The sequence below is a fragment of the Moschus berezovskii genome, chromosome 17, assembly GCF_049115385.1.
Source record: "Moschus berezovskii isolate FMDL1 chromosome 17, NW_MosBer_1.0, whole genome shotgun sequence".
In the NCBI taxonomy this organism is placed as follows: Eukaryota; Metazoa; Chordata; class Mammalia; order Artiodactyla; family Moschidae; genus Moschus; species Moschus berezovskii.
Window position 1 is genome coordinate 44,934,641 of NC_142476.1, and position 24,817 is coordinate 44,959,457.

At 54.0% G+C, this 24,817-nt stretch overlaps 2 protein-coding genes across 2 annotated transcripts in view; both read right to left on the reverse strand.

Moving 5' to 3' along the window:
* The window catches only part of CHD5 (chromodomain helicase DNA binding protein 5), a 67,848-nt gene extending 55,227 nt beyond the window's left edge, over positions 1–12,621 (reverse strand). Inside the window, exons 1-2 of the mRNA XM_055419428.2 lie at positions 12,543–12,621; positions 2,263–2,390 (exon numbers count right to left, since the gene is read on the reverse strand). Coding sequence (XP_055275403.1) covers positions 2,263–2,390; positions 12,543–12,621 — 207 coding nt within the window. The remainder of the gene's footprint in view (positions 1–2,262; positions 2,391–12,542) is intronic.
* Positions 12,622–17,651: 5,030 nt separating this feature from the next.
* Positions 17,652–24,808, reverse strand: RPL22 (ribosomal protein L22). Its single transcript, XM_055419434.2, has 4 exons — positions 24,683–24,808; positions 22,761–22,865; positions 20,491–20,615; positions 17,652–17,849 (listed from the first exon to the last, which is right to left on the reverse strand). The coding sequence occupies exons 1-4, from the start codon at positions 24,692–24,694 to the stop codon at positions 17,705–17,707; spliced, it is 387 nt and encodes a 128-aa protein (XP_055275409.1). The 5' UTR covers positions 24,695–24,808; the 3' UTR covers positions 17,652–17,704.
* Positions 24,809–24,817: the final 9 nt, after the last annotated feature.

Consider the following 24,817-nt stretch of genomic DNA (forward strand, 5'->3'; position numbering starts at 1 on the left):
ACCAGCCCCACACCATCTATTCTCTACTCCCAACAAGGACAGGCCTGCAGGCCAGGGTGGGGAGAGGAGCTGCGGCAGGTCCCCCCATTGCAGGGGGCCCGGTCCATTGCATCTCCCTGATGGGGAGCCTCCAGGCAGGGGTCCCCCTCTTCCTCTCTCCTGCCTCCACTTCCCCTCCTGGATAATGGGGACAGGATGCTTCAGCTCACAAACCTTCCCACACGCAGCCCTGGGTTTAGGGGTGGGGTGTCCTGGGAGGGGACAGACCTGTCCATCTGGGAGCCCAGGATGCCAGGAGCGGGCAGTGAGGACAAAGCTGAGGTGCAAGAGTGATGAAGAGCAGAGTGTCGGACAGGGGTGGCACTGGGCCCGGTGGAGACTCAGGCCCCTCCAGGGGCAGAAAGGGCAGTTTATATGCACCCGAGGAGATGAACAGCCTGGCAAGGCCGCAGAGGGCAAGGAGAGGCTTGAGGACAGCCTAGGCCAGGAGTCTGGACAGGGCAGCTGTCCTATGGGGGCCTCCCAGAAGTGAGGACAGCAGCACAGCGGGCAGTCCCGGGGAGGAATGCTGACCCCAAGCTCCAGGGACAGCACAGACAGGACGCACCTGTAAGGTTCCAGCTGGAGGAGGTGGGGCTGACCCCCTCCCTGCCCCAGTCCCTGAGCTCCGACAGGCCAGCCCCAGCTGACCACCATGAGAAGCCGGGGGGCACGGTCCAGGGCAGGCCTCGCCCTCCAGACACTTGTAGGGTAACACTTTGGATGTCCCCAAGGCTACTGGCCTTCCCCATGGCACTGGTCACATGAAGGCTCCCTCCTCGGCCCACATCTGATTTGCCCCCAAACAAGGGTCTGGGGGCAAAGTGATGACCACCCCGCTTACCGCAGACACAGAAGTGAGGCTCAGACAGGTGCAGGCAGTGGCCTGGGGAGATCTGGGGAAGAATCCCTCCCACCATGGCCTGCCCGCCATCACAGGCCTTTGTCTCCCCACTCCCGGCAGCATCTTCAAGGACCCTCCAGAGCGAAGTCATAACACTTTCCACCTGCACAAAGCCTTGGAAGGGACAAGCCAGAGGCCCACGGTGGCCTTTGAGGCACATCAGAGAGTTCCAGCAGGCTCCACACACACAAGCACACTGCTACTCTGCCCCCAGGGTCACCAAGCCCATTAACACCTCCCCCACAGCCTCCCCTGTGAGGCTGGACCAGGAGGGTCTCCTCTGGACAGGGTAGGCGAGAAAGCCAGAGAACCAACAGCGCTTCCCCATAAAAACCCCACAGGCCAGGGGAGGACCAGGCTGCGGGGACAGGCCACCAGACATCCCTGGGGCCAGATCTCAGCCATGTCGCTGTGACCCTGGGCAAGTTCATCTCTTGAGCCTCATCTGTAAAGCAGGGTGCACACCACCCACTCCCCGTAAGGCTACCCGGAGAATGGGGTGACTCCAAGGAGCGGTGGCAGCTCCCACATGGTGGGAGACAGGAGTCCCCACGTTGCCCTATGATCATCCCCTCTGAGTGCAAGGGGCTTTAAGCTACAAGTCAGCCCCAGGTTGCCCCTCTGCCAGGAGTTGATGATCATCTGACCCCGATTCCCAGGGTTGATGTTGAGGATAAAGTGATTCTGTGTGGAGTGTTCTGGAAATGTGCACTCAGATTACTTGTAGGAGACCCATCCCATACTCAGGTCTCCTTATTCTCCTCCCACTTTGATCATGTTCATCAGGACCCCAAGTCACAACAGGTCGGATGCAGCAAACCCGAGGGACAGATGCCTGCCAGCGGTGGCATAAGGTGCTGCCCAGGGCACTGGGGAAGTGGACATGAAGGCAGTGGACGCAGGTGCAAGCGGGAATAAGGGCCCTTCAGTGAAGAGGTGCGGGCGCCAGGGACCCCGCGTTATCATGGCCCAGGACAGCCACCAAGGGGGAAAGAATAAACACCCCAGAACACCCTGATTAAGAAGACAGCACACTTGGGAACTCCCTGGCAGGCCAGTGGTTAGGACTCTGCGCTTTCACTGCCAAGGGCTGGGGTTCAATCCCTGGTCGGGGAACTAAAGTTGATGGGACACGACATGAGATCCATCTCGGCCAGGTATCGGTGGGCTGCTCACGGCAGATGCCAGTGTTGGTGTCCTTACACAAGCTCGGTTCTCAGGACACACCCTCCCTCTCTGGAAGGTTCTGGGAGCCCAGGTCTTTCTCTGCAGTCCCAGGAGGAGCAGCCAAGCCCCCCAACAGCCCCGGCCCTGCTCACCTCTTTCTTCTTCCTCTTCCCTTTGGACCTATTCTCCTTAAACTTCTTGGACTTTTTCTTCTTGGGGAGGCTCACGGGCTCCTCTGGGAAAAAGTCATCAAAGCCTTCAAGGCCACCATCTTCTTCTTCTGGAGGAATAAGAAGGGAGAGGGAGTTACTCTGCTGCTTCCTTTAGGGAGATTCACTCCCCAACCCAGGAACGGAGTGAGAGGCCGGGCCGCTGGACAGCAAGCTCCTCTGCCATCCAGGTGTCCCAGGTCGGGGCCACCCACCCCTCCTTGCCCCCACTTAAAGCCCACCCCTTCTCCCTCCATCTAGTTCCCCTGCCCCAAGCCCTCAGAGTCATCCCCCAGACCCAATGAGTGGAACCCCAGCCCCTCAGGCCATGTCACACCACTCCACTTCTCTGGGCCTTTCCTCCTGTCATCTGTAAAATCGGACAATAACCATCTTCCTTGCTACAACAGTGCTCCAGAAACTGAAACAAAAACAACTGACTTTGTTGACTAACAAGCCGGCCTTTGTTGACCCAGCTCCTTGGGAAGAAAGCAGCTCCACAGGGTCAGAAAGCCATCTCCAGCTGGCCCAGGGAGGGTCAGGGCCTACCTCTGCCCTCCAGAGGCCCACAGTGGGGCCAGGAGACAGCTCATGAGTGCAGGTGACATCACCTTAGGTGACGCCAGGTGGGCCATGGGGCAAGTGCCTGGGAGTTTGGAGGAGAGACCAGCAGGGCAGATGCCAGGACCCGCCTTAATAGGGACTTGAAGGCCACGCTGCCCCGCCACCCAACCTTGTCCCCACCTGCACCCACGCAGGCCCATCCCTGTCACGTGGACCTGGACATGCACAGGAGGATGCCAAACACACCACTGGGTGCTCCGGACAGTGTGACAGTCCACAGAGAGAGGTGCGTTTTCCAGAAACCGCCTGCCTTTCCTGAATTCCTCGCACTTTTCTCCAGCCGAAAGGCCAGGCGAGCAGACAAGTATGTCATTTGGGCATCTCTGTGCTTCTCACCACCCCCCAAAGGGAACCTGTGGCCAGGGTCTAACTCCCACTCAGGATGTTAGGGGGATAAATGGTATAAGCCCTGAGTTCCATGGGGGTGGGGAACAGGAGGGTCCTCTTGGGGGTAAATGGCAGCAAGACGACACAGGAAAAACAAAACCACAGAGATATATATCCCTGCTGGTGGAGTGGATAAGACTTTGAGCTCCCAATGCAGGAGGCCCAGCTTCAACCCCTAGTCAGAGAACTGGTTCCCACACGCCACAACTAGGAGTTCACATTCCTGAACTGTAGATCCCACGTGCTAAGTCACTTCAGTCGTGTCCAAACCTTTGCGACCCCATGGACTGTAGCCCACCAGGTTCCTCTGTCCATGGAATTCTCTAGGAAAGAATACTGGAGTGGCTTGCCATGCCCTTTTCCAGGGGATCTTCCTGACCCAGGGATCAAACCCTCATCTCTTATGTCCCCCACATTGGCAGGAGAGTTTTTATCACTAAAAAACTTGGAAGCCCACTTCACCACCTGGGAAGCCCAGAGATTCCCCCATGCTGCAGCAAAGATCCAAGATCCCACGTACTGCAATTATGATACAGTGCAACCAAATAAATAGTTTTTTAAGTGTATAAAATGCTATTTAAAAGAAAAAAAAAAAAAACACCTAGAGGAGAGCTACATCTGCCCTTCCGGGATGAAGGAAGTTTCCAGAATAAGCCAGTAGAACCTCCAAAGGGTCCAGCAAAGGGGCTTCAGGAAAGTCAGCCCCTACCAGCAGCCCGTCCCCACCCCCACCCTCAGGGCCTATGTGCACAGGGCGGGGCCCAGAGAGAAGCACCAGGGGGTGGGGACAGGACAGGGAGCCTCACAGCCTCAGGCTGGCCTCTGAGAGGGATCCCACTGTGAGACTGACACTCTGGGAGACCCTGAGGACGGTGAGACACGCCAGCGCCACCCAGGGGACTTTCCTCTGGGAAATGGACAGAGTGTTCTCGATGAATCAAGTTTAAATAACAGGGCCCTGCCAGGACACCTTTTAGAGCAAAACATCCTGGCTGTTGAATGTGTCAGACCCACAGATGTTTGGACGCACATCTGCACCCTGGACACCCCCAACATCCCCCCCTTCCTCCACAGGGGTCTAACTCCAGGGCCTGGGGGCTTCCCAGGTGGCACTGGTGGTAAAGAAGACAATGCAGGAGACATAACAGATGTGGGTTCGATCTCTGGGTTCGGGAAGATCCCCTGGAGGAGGCCATGGCAACCCATTCCAGTATTCTTGCCTGGAGAATCCCATGGACAGAGGAGCCTGGCAGCTACAGTCCAGAGAATCACAAAGAGTCAGGCACGACTGAAGCAACTTAGCACACAGGCCTGAGACTCCTGTCCCCCATAGTCCCCAGTGGGGAGGGGGAAGGTACCCCTGGGTCACACTCTGGATACAGCTAGAGGGCGCTGCTGATTCTGGCGGCCCAGTGAATGCCCCTCCCTATGCCCTGGAGGGCCATCTCCCACATGTTCCACTCTACCTGGGGAAGGTAGGGGCTGCACCACTGACTGGGCACCCCTCTGCACCAGGGTCCCCTCCAGGGTAGCCAGGGGCCTATGGCCTGAACGCCTCCCCCCAATCTTGCACAGCAGAGGTCAGTCCACTGGAGCAGGCGGCAGGGCACGCCTGAGTCCCAGCCACTCCCCATCCTGCCAGGTGAGCAGACACAGAGAGAGCCAACTCCAGGCAGGTGAGGGAGCTGCCACGGAGGAAGGAGTGACCTGTGGGTGGGCTGAGTGCTGGCCTTCCCCAGGACGCCAGCTCAATGGTCCTGACCAGCGTGGGGGGCAGTGCTGAGGCCCCTGTGGAGGGCACAGCTGCTATGGCTGGCACAAGGGCCGGGCAGTGAGGGTGGGCCCAAAGCTGGGATTCACGTGGGCAGACTGTGAGGGGAGCCGGGCAGAGGAGGCAGGAGCCAACCCCATCTTGTCCCCTGGACCCTGATGTGGGAGGGGCAAGGATTCTTGTGCCAGTTGGAAAGGTGCATGGGCACCCCCAGAGCCATTCGGGAGTGGAGGGCTCTGGGGAACAACGACGTGGCTGGCTGGGAGCCAGGCTGGGGATCCGATGCCCGTCCACGCCTGCCCACTCCCCCACCCACCTCCACCTCCCCTGGAGCTGCAAAGAGACCGCCTGGGCAGAGCCGCCCCCGCACCCTGGCAATGCCCAGCACAGTTATGTAACAGGCTCAGCTGATGCAATCGGGAGGGGGCCTCTCCCTCCCACCTCCGGCCTCCTCCCCACATCCCCCGTCCCCTCAGCAGGGCAGTCCCCCAGGCTGGGGAGGCCAGCCCTGAACACAGTCATAGACTGACCGGCCAGCGGGCACAGACAAGGGGACATGCAGGTGACTGCGCAAGATTCAAGAAGAAAGCTGGGGTCGCCCATGGGCGGTGCCCCATCCTGCCTGGGAATGGGGTAGGGGCACCTCGAGCCTTAAGCGCAGCCCTGGCCTCAGAGGATAAGGCCTCGGGCCCTCTGCCCCTGGATAGACCCTCCCTCCATTCCCAGGAGACCTCACAGCCCAGGGCCATCTGCCTGGTTAAATCCCTCCTCCGGGAAAGTTCCAGACTGGCACACGGTGAAGAGGACCCCACGCCGCCCACCCGCATCATCTTCTCCTGCACGGCTTCTGGTAGCCCTGAGGATCCCCAGGGCTGACCTTCTGTGACGCTGCTCCCACAAACCCCCATAATTCCCACCCAGCCCTGCCCCCTCCTCCGTCTTCTGAGCTTGTTCCAGAAGCAGACCTGAAGAGTCATATCCGAGCAACCCTTCCTGGTGCCCCTCCCAGAGCCCGGCCCTGCACCCCCTCCCCAGGGCACTCAGCCAGTGGTAACGTGGGAGCCCGCACGCCCTGGAGTGAGGGCCCTGAGGAGAAGCAGCCTCAGGACTCCTCATCCTGCCGGCTCCCAGCTCCGCCTGGCTCCCAGTTCCACCTAGCTGCCCCACACAGCCCTTCCAGGCTGCCTGGCAGTGTCCTCCCTCACCAACCCTGCCCCTCCAGGGTCCCAGGCTCCATCGATCCCAGACAGGCTATAATTAGGACCCATTTACCCTGTTCTATCTCCCAGGCCTGGGGAGAAGGCAGGGGAGGCGGCTTCAGAGGCAAGACAGGGGTACAGGCGGGGGACCGTGAACACAGGTACCCTCTGTGGCTTTTCCCTGAGTTTATCCCCAGCCCCTCAGCAACTCCCTGCACACACAGGCTTAGCCCTGAGGGACCCCCAGGCTGCTCAACAGGTTGCAACCCAGGCAAGGGGGATGGACCCTTCCCAGAGAAACACCTTACAATAAACAGTGGATCTACCTACCGCTTGCACCAGGCTTGAAGAAGGTAGCATATGTTTGTTTATAGGACTTCATCTGCTTCACACAGCAACCCGGGGAGATGGTAGTATTACCATCTGCAGTATTATTATCTGCAGATGAGGAAACAGGCTCCAAGGATCACACTTGCCCACTTCTTAGTCTCACAGCCGGCAGGCAGCAGAGCCAGGATAGGACTCAGGCCAGTGGTCCCCACGCCTGCCCCTCCCTCCAGGTGTAGGACCCCCCAGAACTCAGCCCTTCCCTGCACTTACTTAACAAGCATTTAAACAGCACTGTCCCTGTGCCACGCCTGGATGTGCCCTGGGGACACGGAGGTGACTCAGGCTGGCCCCTGGTCTAGAAGGTCATCTGGGCTCCCTGGGGTGGGGGTGGTCTGGGCTAGTCCACCCCAGTCCCCATGCTCTGCCCACCCCCTGCCCCTGTCCCCTGGGAAGGGCAGTAGCAGAGCCCAGAGGGGCCTAGGAAAGAGGACAGCCCCCCAGGCAACTTAGCAAACACAAGGTGATCAGAGCAGAAGAAAAACATGATTGTGAAAGGAAGAGTTAGGTCATCTGATTCCGGGCAGCTGATGGATCTGGGGAGGCGGAGCCAGGAGCCAGATCAAGAGCTCCATCACGGAGGTCCAGAAAAGTGAGCTAATGTCAGTGATGGGGACCCAGCTCAATGTCCACCCTCCCCTCCAGAGCCTGGGGAGAGGGGCTCCTTCTGTTCCCCCAGGCAGGAAACAAGACCACCTGGTGGCCAAGAGGAGGGACAGGGGAGCACAGACTTCAAACCACCGCCCCTGCCTGGTGGGGTGGCCCCCAGTCCCTTCTCCCCTGAGCTCACATCATCATCCTTATAATGGGCCGAGTCTTGGGAATTCCCTGGTGGTCCCGTGGTTAGGATTCCACACTTCCACTGCCACTGCCAGTGTGAACCCTGGTTGGGCAACTAAGATCCTCCAAGCCAAGTGACGTGGCCAAAGATAAATAAATAAATAAAAATTAAAAAACAAATGCACCAAGCACTGCCCTTCTCACGGGATGAGGAACTAGACACTGTGAGATGCGACTGAAGTGCTTGGCAATGGTAGGTGGGGCCCAGGGCCTCAGGCAGGTGAGGATGGCAGGAACTGAAGGACTTGGGGGTTCAGGCATCACTGGGCCAGGGGCTCTCAGGGCCACTCTAGGGCCGACCAAGGAGGGGCCACCAAGACTAAGGTTCCCATCAGTCCTTGGAGTGCCCCCACACCACGGGCCTCCACAGATAATGGCAAGGGTGGGGGGGCGGTACTTCTGCCCAGGAGAGGATTAATAATTTATTTATGACATTTAACAAAACCCAGACATCACCTCATTGGCGTCTCATCAAAGAGTCAGCCCTGAGCACCATGAGCAGGCAGCAGGAGGAGGGAACAGGGCAGGCTTTTACCCTAAGGGACTGGGGCCCGGAGAAAGTGAGGAGGGAGGAGGGTGAGGGCCCAGAGCACTGCCGGGGAGGAGGAGGAAAGACAGGCAGGAGGGAGGGGATGGGGAGAGAACCCTGGAGGGCCAGGGACACAAGAGGGAAAGAGGGGGACAGCCAGACGGAGAGGAGCAAAGACTCAGGGAAGACAGACTCGGAAAACCGACAAAGGGACAAACGGGAGGACAAAGTGAGAAGACAACCAGGGAGAGGGAAATAAGGACAGAGCCAAAGGCACAAAGTCTCAAAAGTTCTACCTGCAAAACCCCCAGAAGGTCAGACACTATATAGTATGTTCAGTACTTGGCTCAGAGAAGGCATGCAAGAAATCTGTGTAGGGTGGGTGAGTGGATGGATGGACAGACAGAGGATGGATGGACAGACAGATGATGGATGGATGGATGGATAGATGAATAGATGAATGGATCAATGGATGCATGGATGGACTAGACAGACAGATAAATGGATGGGTGGATAGATGGATGGATGGATGGATTCAGTTCAGTCACTCAGTCATGTCTGACTCTTTGTGACCCCATGGACTGCAGCACGCCAGGAGGATGGATGGATGGAGTGGGTTGGATGGATGGATGAAAGGATGAGTGGGTATGATGGCTAGCCAGTGGGCAGTGGGTGTACATGGTTAGTTGGTTAGTTTTGTGGTTGGATGGGTAGATGTTCAGAGGGTTACATACATGGGTGGGTGGATGAACAAGGGGGTGGGTGATTGAATGAACTGATGAAATAATAGATCAACTGGGAATGAGAGGAGTCTCTCACAGACCAAGCCACTGGGCAAAGCGTGCTGACCACTGTGCCTCCCTCCTCTCAGCAAAGGGTATTAAATATGATCAGGCTCTCACCATTTCCCCAGTGGCGGGGGAACGGGTTAAGAAAATACAGACTTTTGGGAAACATGGTGCTCTCTCCCTCTTGTTCCCTGTGCCCACAGAAGCCTAGATGGGGCCCAGTCCTGTGGGTGCACAGGCCAGTCAAGTGCCAGAGAGGTCCTACTACCTGGCCAGGAGAGAAGCTGGGCTCACCAGCTCTAGGAAACCCACCCTCTCTGACTGAGTGGGATGGAAGGGCTGGGCCTACCAGGCAGGGACTTCTGAGGAAAAGGCCTGGAGTGCCAAGCCCTCTTCTCCCTTCCTCCCTACCTCCCTCCAGCCCCTCAAGCCCAGGCTCCCTGCCCCCAGCTTACCAGATGAGGGTGCATATCTCAGAAGCATTTCCTTGCGGAAGGCAGGCCAACTGCCCCCCTTGGATGGTGCAAATTATAAGCCACACTTTATGGGCACCTATCATGTGCTGGGCACTGTGACCTACATGTTCCACGGGCACCATCTCACCAGTCCTCATAATAACCCCTCTATGAGGTAGCTGGTGTCACAGTCCCATTCCACAAGTGGGGACACTGAGGCAGAGGGAGCAGGTGTCCTGCCCAAGGTCAGGCCATGAACAAACAGCAGAGGCGGAGCCACTGACTCTCTCAAGCCCTCTCGTGGACTAGCCCTCGGAAATCCCAAGAGACTCTGGCAGCCAGGGTCCCTGCGCCCAAGAAACAGGCACCCTGCCCTCCTCCTCCAAGCCCCCCTCCTCCCTCCTCCTCACCCACTGGCCTCAATGCCAGAGAGCCGGCCTGGGCAAATCTGGGTGGTAAGAACACTGCTGAGGAGGGTGGGAGACAGGCGGAGTGAGGAAAGTAGATGTGACAAGTACTGAGACCACCACAGCAGATTGAAAACTTGGAGTGACAGCTCCCAGTACACTGGCGCCCCTACCGGCAAATTGCCACATGCAGGACCCATCCCTGTGGGCCACGGTCACCAGCTCAGGTTGAGGGTTGCAGAGAGGCCGAAGTGGAGAACAGGGGCCCGGGCAGCCAGCACTTCAGGAGAGACACGAGGCCTAGGCTGAGGCTGTCATCATGTCCAGAGGTCAGGGTGACCCAGGGACCCCCCAGCCCTCAGACCCCAAGACTGTACCCCTCTCTCCAGCACCCACAGTGCCAGGCACAGTGGGTGGTCACAGGGTCAACCTCAAGGGGGGAAGCCCACTGATACAAGTCAGCTGATGATAATATTCCAGGGAAATACTGTCAAGAAAATGAAGCATTAAAACGGGCCTGGGAATGAGAGAAGTGGGCCTACACTCAGCCAGGAGCTGAAGACCTGAGTAGCAAGAAGGATGCGGTTGTGAGCCAGGGAATATTGGGTCTGGCAGAGGTCACGGTCAATGTTCAGGGCAGGATGGAGCCTGGGGAGTTCCAGAAGAATCTAGAAGGCTAATACATGAGCAAGAAGGTGGGAAGTGGCAATGGGGGCAGAGTAGAACAGGGGTTTTGCAATCGGTTCATGCCAGTGGGCTAGGGTCTGCTTTGTTTTTACAGAGGTGACCCTGGCTGCTGAGCGGAGTGTGGTCAGTGAGGACTGGTTAGGAGGCTTTGCAGTCCCCAGGTAGAGGGGATAGTGGCTGGGACCAGGGACACAGAGAAGGGCTAGGAGCTCAGAAAGGCTCAGGACATGTTCTGAAGGTGTCTCCCTGGTGTCAAGTACCTGGTCTTGTGGAAGGCACGGTAGTCTGTTTGGCAGGGCTTTGAGGGGCTTCCTAGAGACCCTGGGGCCAACCCTAACCCCCACACCTGCCTGGAGCAATGGATGCAAGCAGGAGGGAGACAAGGTGGCGGGCAGGTGACTCTGGCTGAGGCCTGAGCCCTCTGGCCCTCAAGGAGTGAGCTGGGTGCCCATCGGCCTGGGGGCACTTCCCTGTCCTCCTCCTCTCCCCATTCTCGGAGCCCTGACACAACCAGAGATATTCAGAGTGTATGGGACAGGGGGACAGAGGACCCCATCAGGGGGTTGGTGAAGTCCTGGAAATAAACCTATTCATGCACTCTCAGCTGTCCACTGCCCCCATCAATCAGTGCCACAAAGGGCCACGCCCCAAGTGCCATGCCTGGAGGAAGACAGTAACCAGCTTTCCCTAAGCTAGCTTCCTGGGTAGAAAACAGCCCTGGGTTTCAGTGCCCGTGCTGGGCCTCTGTGTTCCCTTCCAGGAAATGGGCCTAATTCCCCGGCCCCCAGGATGTAAGAGTCAACCATTGTCCAAGCAACTCCACCCATGTGGGGTCACCTCACCCCCAATCCCCTCATCCCAGCAGGCCCTTTGCAAACTTGGCCAAACTATCTGAGCAGGGTGAGGCCCCAGTCACCATGTTAAAGGAAGCAAACAAGTGAGGAGGGGTGAGGAGGCCCCCCAGTGGGCGTGGCCACCTGGTGGGAATCCCCTCTAGGAAGAGACAGAACTGCCACCTGGGTCCTCCCCTTCTCACCTCCTGCACGCAGGAGTTGAGGTGCCAATGTGCAGAATACTCTCGCCCCTGGAGAAGGGGCTCCGGGGGCCAAACAGCACATTCAAGAGCGAGGAAGGGCTCCCGCAGTTCCCACAAGTCCCCTGGGAGGCCAGAAGGGGCCGTGACTTGGTGTGGGGACGCTGAGATGTGACAGAGTCCTCTGGAAGGGAACGAAGACGGCCGGTCCACAGTGTGAGGCCCTGCCCAGCTGTGCCGTGAGGGGAACGTCCCAAACACACGGTGAGCAGTTAAGTAAGGAATGGTCCTGCAAGGTTGCCCCTGACGGACAAGCCCTGTTCTCTGCTAAACTCTGGAGAGGGATGGCAAAGGCTGGGGCGGTGGCCCTGGGAGTCAGGCCCGGAGCCAAAGCAGGGTGGGCTGGGAACGCCACTAGGCGGGCGACCGCGGGCTGGAGACGCCGGCCGGCGCTAGGGCGCGCCAGGACGACGCCGGCGGCCCGGGCAAAGTGCTGCGGAGCGGCGGTCGCGGCACTCGGCGGCCGGGAACCGGGCCCGCGCGCTTCAGCCTGGAGCCTTCGTGGGCCCGGAGGGAAGTCGCCCCTGCCCGGACGCTCGCCGGGTCCCCTAGTCCGTCCCGTCCTCCGCCCGCTTCGGGCCCCACCCAGCCCACCCAGGAACCGAGATAGGCCGGGTCCCGGTATCTGGTCCCGCCAGCCCCCGCCGGTCCCCGCGAAGGCAAGGGTGCGCGGTGCGGGGCGAGAGCGCGGGGTGCGCGGCTCCAGCAGCCGAGCGCGATTCCCGCCCCCTTCAAGGGCACGCGGGCTGACCCCCGCGGCGCCGCGCCCCCTCCCCGCTTCGGGCGCCCGGCGCAGGCCCCCGGCGGTCCTCCGCCCGCGCCGTGGCCAGGGTGGCCCCGATAGCACCAGCCCTTGGCAGCCCGGGCGCCGCGCCCCGGCGCTCGCCCAGCCCCGCGCCCTTGGCCGCGCGGCGCCAGCAGGGCGGGAGCGCAGCCCGCAACCCGGCGCCCCCTCCCGCGCGCCGCCAGCGCCGCCGGCGAGGTCCGGCCCCCGGGCCCAGCCGGCCCCCGCGCCCCCGCCGCCCCGGCCCCGAGCGCAGCCGGCGCCGCGCTCACCTGACATCTCGTCCTCGTTCTCCATCTCGTCCGCGAACAGCCGCGGCAGCTCCTCCTCGGTGCCCAGCGGGCCCCGCATGCCCGGCACGGGGGGGAGGGGAGGTGGGCGCCCCCCCTCCCGCCGGGCGCGGTGCCAGCCTTAACCCGTGCGCTGCCGGACGGGCGCGCGCGGCGGGCGAGGCGGCCTCGGCGAGAAGATGGCGGCCGCCTGCCCCCCCACCCCCCCAAACCTCCACCCCCCCGTCTCGACCCCCTTCTTCTCGGCCGCCTTCGCCCAGCTCCCCGCAAAGCCCGGGCTGCTCCGCCCACCGCGCCCCGAAGCCCGAGTCCCGCAGCCGGCCGAGGTGGCGGCGGCAGAGCCGGCGGCACGGCTGCACGGGGCGGGGGGTGGGGGGGCGGCACACATGCCCGGATTGTGACGTCCAGTCTGGTTGCTGTGGCAACCCCATCCCATCGTTCTGGCAGCGCGACTAGTTAACAGCAGAGAACAAGTTGGGGGGACTAGTCCGGAGCCTCTGGGTGCGGGGTGGGGGACCCGGCGCTCCGGCAGGGGGAGCCGTCGAGGCGCCCGTGCGCCGGGGGACCCGACGGCCAAGCGGGCAGCTGGGACTCGGGCGGGCCGGGCCCAGTGGAGGCAGGGAATCGCCGGCCCGCGCGAACCCGCGGCGGGGCCTGCTGCCACCACCGCCACCGTCCGGGAAGGGTCCCCAAGGGCGCAGGGGCAGGGTCCCCGGAGCAGCGGGCAACGAGCTTCCTCACCGCTCACACGCGCCCAGTCCCTGGTCGCCTCGCACCGAGCCAAACACGCTTCTGTACCACCCTTTCCAAAGGACATTCGAAGAAAAAAGCATTACGCACTTGGGGAAGGGCCACTCTGGAGACAGCGGGTCTGATTCCTCCAGAAAAATCTGCAGGCTGGCTCCTCCCTCCCTCCATCGCACCCGGCTCCCACCGCCCACGTATCCCCTCCCAAAACGCCCCTCCTGGCCGGTCCGCGGTTCCATCTCAGCCCCCCGGGGGTGAGATGGAACTGCGTTCTCTGTGCCCAAAACTCCCGCTCAGAAGCGACACCTGTCGCGGAATGGGAAGGAACCGCGCCACCCGTCCTCGGTTGTTAAAGGTGAAGATGGAGGCCAAAGCCCTCGGGAGCAAGACTGGAATTTTAAATAAGTGCTGCCAGTCTCAGCTGCAGCGAGTCTTCAAGCTACTCTAGGAACGCAAAAGTTTCAGCGAAGGACAGGCTGGACGGCTTTCTAATCCTGGAAGAACCCGGAACCCTCAGCTCACTGCCTGAGGCCAGACATCTCTGGAGGAACCCACTGGAGGCCTAGTGGCGCCAGGGACCCGCAGGAACCACCTGACTCGGGAAGCCCAAAGCAGCTATGAGACAGTCTCCTCTCTGGCATCCACCTCTCTGGTCTTGGCTGAACACCTGCTTCCTCCAGGTGGACAGACACCAGTACCCATGCCACACTGGCATCAATCACCAGGCAGGCTCACCCTTCCTGGGGCCTTAGAGGAGCCAGGACAGTTGTGGGTGCTTGACGAGGGCTCCCAGTGTAAGACCTCTTGCGGAGGTGGCCTGAAAATGACAGATGGTACAGGGAAGACTGGAAAGATGTGTCCCACATTTCTCCTCTCCCTTTCCATCTAATGAATTTCTAGTAAGCCTCAAACCAAAGCTCCTCTTCATTCATTCCTGGGCAAGGACAGGTCTGTCCAGGCTCCTGGACAAAGTGCAGGGAGCTGGGAACACCATCTCCTGAATTGCTTTTAAACCACATTAGGAGAGCTGTTGAATCCACCCTGGGCAGGAACCCTGCCAGGGTCAAGGGACAGGCAGGGAGGAGGCGGGCTAAAAAAGCAAGGGCCCCTCCCGGTCTCCTGAAGCTGTATTTCACCTCCTGGGCACCTCGCCGAGGGAGCCTCAATCATGGATGCCTCAGCAGGCCTGCATTTTCCCCAGCAAGGCTGCCTTCCTCTTCCCAGACCTCCTGTCTTCCTGAAAGCTAACTATCCAAGAGAAAACCCTAAAAACTGCCCACCCTTTCACCACCAGCCCTGCCCCCAGCCCTTCCCAGATGGAGGAATTAGGTCAGGCCACTTCCACAGGTTCCTTGTCCCACTCTAGAGAAGCTGGGACGTACAGTATTTTCCGTCACCAGAAAGCCCCTCACCACGCAGGAACCATTAACTGTGGCTCCAGTTCCCAAGGTGAGGTTGAGAAATCAGATTATCTTTCAACCAAGAAGAGTTCCAGATGCTTAATTTGGCAAATCAGAATAGAGATGTTCGGCAGTCATCATCCTACACCGTAACCAGAGCAGTCCTTTCTGTTACTTGAGAAAAACCCGCACAGCAAAGAAGATCCAGCACAACCAGAAAAAAAAGGAATATATTGGCTCTGTCCAAGGTTACCAAGCAAAGGCCATGGTACTGCCAAATCTGTGGCTCCTAGGACCCACCTCCTAGGAGTGTGCCTCCTCACAGGAAAGGGTCAGCATAGGACCCTACATACAGCCTTGAGAAGTTTGGGGGCAAGTCAGAAGATGGGCCAGGCAGCAAAAGGGAGACAAAAGCAGACTGCCAAAGCCAGTTTCCAGGCTCCCCTGAGCCTATCAGTGGCTGGAGGACCATTATCAACTTATGGGGGTGCTGCCCACCTTCTAAGAAACCAAGTGAGCCCTAAAAATGCTGAGGTCTAAATGTCTCATTAATTTTGACCAATTGTCTTAAAATGTATTTGACATGATCAAACTGTCCCACTTTCCCCATGTCTGTAACACATTTCTGAACACCTCAGTGCTAGGCACCACTGATTAGCCTGAACTCATCTATTTCAACACAAGGCTCCTCCTGAAATGCTGCAAGGATGACGTGACTCAGAAAAGCACACCTTCACCACTGAAGGAGTCGAGGGGGGTGTGGGGGGGGGCAGGTCACAGGGACTTTAAAAGGAAAATAGCTAAACCTTTAGTTAAAAGCTGGTATTGATCAAGCCAAGGGTGAGGTGGAGTCAGCTGAGAACAAGACTGTACCAACTTCCTACTACCTGCATGAACTTAAATCTCAGCTTCAAACTCTCCATGACCTAATCTTTTCCTGGGCCTTGATCAGGCAGGTGAGTCACCAGGCAAGACAGATCAAAAGAAAATTGGTCCAAAATGTGGCCCAGGCCCAGCTGGTATAACGGGTGCCAAGTAATTCAAGTTCACATCACATTCATCAGAAAAAGTCATGTGTTTGCCAAGTTATTTCTCTGGCTCTGGGTCTGAAGAGATTATACATGGAGAGTTTGGTTATAGTACTCTCCAGAACCTGAGGCACAGGAACATAACTAAGGTGAAGAAAGAGGCAATAAAATACACATGTTCTTGTCAAACTTAATGAAGTTCAAGGTCATTACTGGTACAACAAGACAACCAATTTTTTTGTTGCTATATTAACATGCAGTCCTTAAAACAAAAAAATCCTTGCACAATAATAGTAGCCATGTGTTAGCCACTTGAGTATGAGATCAGAAGTCAAAATACAAGCGTTAAAAAAGGCACAGAAAAACCAAGAAGTTTCAATTTTATTACAAATTTTAAATCCTGGGAAGTTTAAAAAACATACTAATTTCAGCCCAGGGATAATTTTTTACAATCAAACTAAGGTTTCTATAATGGAACATCAGTGCAACAAACAAGCACAATTTGTAAACCCAAGTCAAAACATTGCTAACAAAATTAATAATCATAGTAAGGGACAGTACCAAAGAGCTTCAGTTAAATTTGAAAGAAACCCTGCCTTCTCTAGAACAGAAACATGCAAATAATTCTGCTTCAAAAAATTTGCATAGAAAGAAAATGGTACTTTACCACAAATGAAATTGCAAACCCAGAATGTTAAATTCAACTCAAAAAGCACCAAATGTTAACATCTCTAGCTATGCAACTAGCAAGAACATAATTGCAGGTGTGGAAATGAACCATAGGCAAGCTCTGGAAAACCATGAATTTGTTATGCCATCTTAAGATAATGCACTTTCCTGCAGAATGGTTTACTTAAGGAGGGCATTTTAAGGTATCAGGTCCTCTTCTCCCTCTTTATTCCAACAGCAAGTCACATCTTTACAATCTTGTTAATGATCTCAGATCACTATCCTCTACACACAGGGCAACAGAACCCATTGTGGGAATGATATGGTTGGAACACTGCCTTCAATTTAGTCTGTAGAATGACATTAAGTCCAGCTGTGGCCTAAACGCCGTGAAGTGACTATTACCTGGGCATCCGGACACTTCTCTTCAGCCTGAGTTGTCTCCCAGCCCCTCTCCTTCACACCCAACCCCAAGAAGACTCCAGAGCTCTGGGCATCGAGGAATTAGGATCCCAACCCCGTCTTGATCTCACAGATCCTCACCCACTTCTGGAAACTCCAGTACTCCTCATCTCCAGCTCCCCCTGCTGGGGTCAGAATGACAGTTTGCTGCAAAGACTTGCAGAAACAATTCTTTTACAAATTCCTATAGTGTAGACCTTTCCTTAATCCAACACCTAAGACTTTTACAAGAGTCACTCCCCAGACCCTTTCCTGAGGGGGAGCAGAATACAAGGCAACACTGAAGGACCACATTTTATTTCCATGGGAAGAAAAAGGATTGCATACATAGTAACCATGTGTATCAAGAGTAATTTGTGATCACAAAATGAAGACAGAATCACAAAACTGCCCCAGAACCCTGCATTTTTTCAACACTGCCACTTTCCCAAAAGAGAACTTCCGAAGCAAGTCCCTGGTTCTGCCTGCAGTGAATCGGGAGTTGCCACGTTTGTATTCCTGAGTCTTTTGAGAGGTACCAAATGGAACTGACTCACCCTTTTTGTGTAAAATAGTAACTGACTCACCTCCAATCCCCGAGCCCTCCTCCACCTGCTCAGTATCATACAACAGTCAGTTCCCTCGAAGGAGCCTTAGCTCTGTTTTGCTATTTCTATCACAAGAATTGAAATCTTTAAGCAGAAAAAAAGTTTAATAACAAGTGAGAGGCAGCCCAAGTGAAGCCCTTTTACTATGATTTCCAATTTTGTTCAGTCCACACTGCAGAGATACAAGGAAAACCACCATTTCGGTTGATAAATTTTATTTAAGAACTTATACAAATATTCCAGATTGAGTTTTAATCCTCATCTTCCTCCTCTTCTTCATCTTGATTAATCTGGAAGTAACGCAATTCGTAACTTTCTTTGCTGTTAGCGACTACGCGTAACCAATCTCGTAGATTATTCTTCTTCAAATATTTTTTGGTAAGATATTTCAAATACCTGCAGAGAAAGAACACTTGAGAACTTCACTAGACACAAGACCTTCTTATATTCTGAAACACTAACTTTTATGAAACCTGTGCATTCAAAGTCACTACAATTCAAGGTATTTTCCCATGGTTCAAAAAATGGCAGTTGGGAAATATACCCAGTCACTGCTCTAATGAGAACAAACTTCAGCCACATTTCTTCTAACTAACCTGGCCATAACAATAAGAACAGATTAAGAAGATGTGACTGCTGTCCATGAAACAAGAGCCATCACCTATAAAATGGTTTGTAGCGACCACTGGGGAAAGAGATCAAGGTGGTCATTTGCGAATTAAGCACACACTCTTAATACCTTTTATTGATAAACTGCTGGGTTCCTAACAAGCTCCAAGTACTTTACCTCATTGACTAAAACCTCCTTTTGAGGTTGCTGGTTCCTGGGATCGAAGCTCAGGGCCCTGTCACATTCTCACTCCCACTTTGAGATGCCCATCTCCCAACCCCTGCCAACTGCCCTGACTCGAGCTGTGCACTTAAGCACCCAGCCTCCTTAGTCCACTCGCCCAGCGGCCACCTGAGCCTGTGTGAGCTAAGCCTCACCCCCAAACACTGCTGGCTCTTTTGCTCAACACAAAGCCCACAATCCTGCTCTCTCATCCATCTGCTTATGAGGCCCTGGGGTTTATCTATTCTGGCATCTTCCCAGAACCGTAAAGAAGGAATAGAATGCTCAGCAAACCCATCACTGGGCAAGTTAGTCTTTCTAGACCTCAGTGTCTCCCTCTATAAAACAGGACTCAAGATACTCACCATCTCTTTGGACTGGTACAAGGACTAAATAAGATGCACTGGCAAACTCTGGCACTTTAGATGGGACCAAGTGTAAACAAACCGAGAAACCCGACACCTCCAGGAAACGAACACTGTTCCACTGTGTTACTTACGCCAACCAAGCAATCTTCACAAAGATGTGAAGATCTCAGTTCAATTCTACCCACTTTTCCCTACATAAAAATAAAACATTTTGGTCGTTTCACCTACGAAGTATTCTCTTTCATTTCCATTTACTATTTCTACTATATTATATCCAGGTAAAGTGGGTTAATTCAAAAGTTTAGGTGACTTGAGTGTTAGACTCCAAGCTTCCACTGCAGGGGGCACGCGTTTGATCCCTGGTCAAGAACTAGATCCTGCTCGGTGTGGCCAAAAGAACGTTCTAGATTAGGAGCCCCTTGAATGTTTCAAGAAAACATAGTTCTAACAGATCAGGTTCTTTTCCTTTCCTACTTGGCAAACAAGAGAAAATCTGCAAAAACTGAAGTGACACGTGTTAGGAGAGATTCTCACACTAGGTTAGGAGATTTGGAAACAGAGCACAAGACTGCAGGCTCTTCCCCTCGAGCTCAGTGGAGGCTGGTGGGGCAGGTGTTAAGTACACCTTGGAGGCCCTTCGGTTATCCCGTCTCTCATGCCATCTAACTGCCTTCTGCTCACATAAAATAACTCAGCCAGGCAGAAGGGGAGTAGTTCAGGGACTTCTCTGGCAGGCCAGTGGTTAGAACTCCATGCTTCCACTGCTGGGGGCCTGGGTTCAATTCCTGATCAGGGGACTAAGATTCCACAAGTCACACAACCAGAAAAAAAAGGAGTAATTCACTTAGCTTTAAAGTCATCTCTCTTTTTTTAATTCAAACTTTATTTTTTTTTAACACCAAAAACATTTTGTATCGGGATAGTCAATTAACAATGTTGTGATAGTTTCAGATGAATAGTGAAGGGACCCATTTGCTGATTGATTTAGTTAAAAACATAAGCAAAGGGGAATTCTCTGGTTGTCCAGTGGTTAGGACACAGCACTTTTGCTGCCAAGGGTAAGGGTTCAATCCCTGGTCTAGGAACTAAGATCCTGCCAACCACGTGGTATAGACAAAAATAAATAAATGGGCCTACAGGAATGAAATGAGGTGGCTTCAGTCTAAACTGAGACTTCTGATCCCTCATCTAATTATGGGAGCATCTACAGGAAAAAAGCCTAGTGTTGCTGCAGTTCACAGGGTCGAAAAGAGTGGGATACGACTTAGCAACTGAACAAAAGGAAAAAAAAACAATTAAAAATAAAAATGAAAGCTCTTCAAAGTGATCAAGAGGCAAAGGAAGTAATATGCTCACTTTTAAGAATACAGACTGAGCAAGTCTGAGCATCTTTACTGCTGGAAATCCTTTAACCCAGAGGTCCCCAAACCCCAGGCCGTGAGACTCGTCCGGTCTGAAGCCTGATAGGAAGTGGGCCACAGAGCAGGATGTAAGCAGCAGGACACAGTGAAGTTCTCCATGGCTTGTATTACTGCCAGAACCATTCCCCCCACCATGGAAAAACTGTCTACCAGAAAACTGGTCCTGGTGGCAAAAAGTTTGGGGACCACTGCTTTAGGCTGCGGAAAACAAAACTGCAGAAAACTACCAAGAGGTGAATACTTTTAACCACCACAGTAACATTCATTCATTCACCGCCCCTCACACTGGACACTAATCCAAAAGTTAACAGAAGCAACCATGAAGCAAATGACTCTGCGGGGAGCAACCTTCCTGGCCAGGGTGGGTGGGAACCTTAGCTGAGGACACAGACAAGTAACACCTCTCCTTCCCATACCTTTTGGAAAAGGGCACCTCGGAAGTTACAGTAATCTTGCTCTTGCTTCTTTCGATTGTTACAACACCGCCACCGAGGTTGCCAGCTTTTCCATTCACCTTGATCCTCTCCTGAAGAAACTGCTCCTGTAGAAATCGTCAAACGGACCAGTTAGTGAGGAGACTAGTTCACCCACGTCACCAGCAAAACACTTTTTAATTTTAATTTCTCTTCTTCTGGTAAAGAATCCACCTGTAATGTGGGAGACCTGGGTTCAATCCCAGGGTTGGGAAGATCCTCTGGAGAAGGAAAAGGCTATCCACTCCAGTATTCTGGCCTAGAGAATTCCATGTCCATGGGGTCACAAAGAGTTGGACATGACTGAAGCACTTTCACACACTACTTATTTTTAATTTTTTGGCCACGCCACATGGCATGTGGAATCTTAGTTCTCTGACCAGGGATCGAACCCACAACCCCTGCACTGGAAGCATAGAGCCTTAACCACTGGACCATCAGGAAAAGTCCCAAAATTTTTTTTTATACTCCCATCTCTAAGCATATAGCTGGTTATATGTTCAGTCTCTGACGCTTGGGTCAAGGGTAAAGAGCAAACAGGAAACCTAGGCCCAAACTTACAACTGTAGATATAAGCAACCAAAATGGCAAGCAGCCTCTGAACCTAAGACATGTAAAGTACTGTCCTCAGTGTGATCGGAGAAAATAAATCTTCAACCAAGCAGAAGAACAAAAACATACAGCAACCAGAGCAATTACAGATCTATCTGCTGAGGGGCCACGTGTACCAGTACTGAACAGCAGGAGGGACACTGGCCCAGAAGCCCAGAGATGGGACTCTGGTAAAATCCCAGAGGAAGCCTGGGCTGGTCATTCACCTCTTGGACCAGAAAGGAGGACTTTTATGGTTTTCTTGATATTGCAATGACAGGAAGGCCCCTCAGCTCCCATCCCTACAGTCCTCTATTTAGAAACTCCAATCTGGGGACTTTCCTGCTGGTACTAGGATTCTGAGCTCCCATTATAGGGAACATGGATTCAATCCCTGGTCAGGAAACTAAGATCCCAAATGCTGCACAACACAGCCCAAAAAAAAAAGACACCAATATACAATATGTTAACTGTCGACAGGAGGTGTGAGGAGGTCAGAAATCTTGACTTTTGTGTCTTACACTCAGGAACAACTCCTGTATTCTATCCAAGGAGGCACCTAAAAGGAAGACAGTCACATACACATAAGAGACAGTGGAGGGAATAATGGCAGAACACGACCATCAGACACAACGTGGAAGAAGCTACAAGTTAGGAGGGACTAGAGGCCACAGAGAAAAGCAAGACAGAAGGAACACGGAGCCATGGAGGGATATCCTGCAGGCCAGGCCAGGGCCACGGCAGGCATCTACAATAGAGCAGTCAACTACAGACTACCCAGACACCACACTTTGTAAAAGTCGTGGCCACAGGCCAAGCTGCTCATTTTTTAATTTGAAAATTATTCTTGTTGTAATGATATTAATCTTGGCAACAGTTGACCTCTGGAGACTGAAGAGAGAAAATGTCAACTTAGGACTCTGCACAACAGTAAGTATGTCTAAACTCCCCCAAGCTTTGCTTGGCTATGGAGAGGAAAAGTGTAAAATGCCAAAACCAAATTGAAAATTCCAAAATGTGCCAATTGGGTTCATTTTTCTAGATTTAGGTGAAATAGATGAGTATTGGGAGATGGGGCCAACATGAGGGCAAATAAATCAGTACAGAGCAAGGTCTGGAAAAAACCAAGCTACAATTACAAAACAGCAAGCAGAATATTTTCGCATGAATACTGAAACTCTGATGCTTAATACAACAGAAAGCTCAAGGAGATGTTATCCTCTGTCCAAGGCCCCAGAACCAAGCATCAGGCCCAGGGCACAGGCAGCCCCTGGGCCCAAAACGTCAGTGTCAGGGCCAAGCTAAGTGCCAAGGGCCTAAACACACCTAAGTGCAGAGGAGATGCTGGATCCAAGGAAGTTCGCCTGATAAATTTTAAGTAAAATCTTTTTGGAAACTGAAGAAAATGTGGCTCTCTGGCAGTGACTTGCTCCAGTGCATCTCCTTTACTCTTCACCACTGTCACACCCCTGAGAAAGCAAGGCTTAGAACGAGAACCAGACAGAGATCCAGAGTCGAACCCAACAGCAAGAACTGTAGAACAAAGAGGCTCCAGTATGTCTTCTCAGCAATATCCGAAAGAGTTCGCTACTGTCCAGAGTGGCATCAGGGGGGTAACTTACAAAATTGGCGGCATCCATGATTCCATCTTCTACAGGGTGAGTACAGTCCAGAGTGAATTTTAGGACTTGCTTCTTTTTTTTGCCCCCCTTCGCCACAAGCTTTTTCTAAGAAAAGGATACAAAAGATAAAGAGAGATAAAGGCATAACCAGTGAAAAACAAAAAAAAATTAACAGAAGTGGAAAGACCAGAGTTGTAAAAGTACACACAAATGCAAAAACCATGGGATTCTGTTCCCCTGCAAGGGTGCCAAGGATGGAGGATACTCAAGATGCTGCTCTGGGGTCATGCCCTCTAGAAGAGGAAACTCATTACAGCACTCTTTTCCCATTTACACTTTCCAGCATCCCTAGTTTCTAGGGGAATAATGGAAGGTCTGTTAGCTTAAGTACTACAAGAAAAGAAACATTTCCCTTTATTCACTCTAAAATTTCCAAAATAAAGAAACACTCACTTGTTTTCTTCCAGGATTAAGGCACAGGCATGAAAATGCCTTGCACACCTAAAACAATTTTAATCTGAATTGAATACATGTCCTAACTTTTCCGACTCAGGGGCAATCCAGTTTATCTGTTTTTTCCCTTTGTCCTGTCTCATCTACTTTCTCAGGACAGTGACCAGAACCACACATCCTAGCAGCCCATCTAACCCCAAATGGAACAAGGGTCTAGCTAAAGGTTCTAATTACAACAAGACTGTTGACAATTTCTGGCCTTTTGACTTATTTAATCTCTGAATGAGCACTTTCAAACCACCAGTTTAGCTACAAGGTTCCAGCTCCTTCATTCTCACAAAGATCCTTATATAAATACTCTCCCTCTACAAATTCCAACTCCAATTAAAAAAAAAAAAGCACTTGGACAACATACTTACCTGTAGTTGCAAGAACACATTTCACATCCTTTCCTGTCTCAAAGAACTTCACCTAAAACTCGTATTAATTGGATGAATTTTTCAAATACTTAGGCTTCAACAAAAGTCACTCATTCTTTTCCTTCCTAACATGTCTTCCTAGTAACAATCAAAGGGGATGCTTTAAGTCCCGGAAACACACAATCAGCAAGCAGAAGACCAGCCGGCAGGATATGGGCTCCATACCCCCGACACCATGGTTTTAAATCAAAAATACACAAACGCCTAAAAGCATTAAATAAAGGCCCACCCAGGCAGGATGCTGGAGATGAGCCCAAACTGTTAATAAAGGTGTCCCAACGAAGAAAGGTAGGGAAACCTTCTCCAAGTAACCTGTGAGGAGACCATCTGCAGCCAGTGACATGAGGGCGCCACACGGCCCAGGCTCAGCCTGGCCGACACAGAATCCAACTGGGCCCTCGCCGGACACCAGAAAGGGTCTGCAGAGCTGCGCACTGAAGATCTAACTTCCTCCGGAGACGCGAAAGGGTCCTCTAGCCCAGGCCTCCTCGTGAAAACTGGCCAGCGAAGCCTCCTTTCGTGGACCCTGCCACTGATTCCCTGAGTCCCGGAATAGGCTTTCCGGTTGCGCACAGTCCCCGAGAGTGGCAGGTTCCCTCCGTCCCCGAGAGTGGCAGGTTCCCTCCTTCCCCTCCCACCGACCAGGTAACCGGGCCCAGGCCTCGGCTGCCTTACGCCGGCTCCAAGGATCGCTGACCAGCCCAGGCTGCAATCTCAGTCCCCCAGCTCCCTGCTGACCACAGGCAGGAGCCCAAGCCCGAGGGGCGGCTTCCGAAAGCCCCAGATCTTCCCCTCGCGCCTCGGGCCGCGGCCTCCTACGCCCACAACGTGCGGGGATCGGCGACCACCCTGGCTCACTCCGGCCGGCCTGCTAGCCAGGCCCCGGTAGGACGACGCTGAGCGCCGTCCGCCAAGAGCCAGGTAGGGGCCGGGCCGGTGAGGCCCACGTGCCTCCCCCAGAGCCGAGGCCTCACGCGGAGCCATACTAACCACAGGCGCCATGGCGGCAGCGGAGGCAGAAAGGGAGGTGGGCGAAATACGCAGACGCAAAGAGGCCGCAGCGCGCAGAGCACGCAGGGCTCAGGCCGTGCTAATCTCTCTGCCACGCCCCTCGGTCGCCACTGT

Excerpts from the sequence above, each read along its gene's own strand:
- RPL22 (XM_055419434.2), bottom strand. Across the intron at positions 20,616-22,760 it reads TCATGGATGCCGCCAATTTT|GAGCAGTTTCTTCAGGAGAG; the intron begins GTAAGTTACCCC and ends CGATTTCTACAG. Across the intron at positions 17,850-20,490 it reads GAGGTGCCCTTTTCCAAAAG|GTATTTGAAATATCTTACCA; the intron begins GTATGGGAAGGA and ends CTTTCTCTGCAG.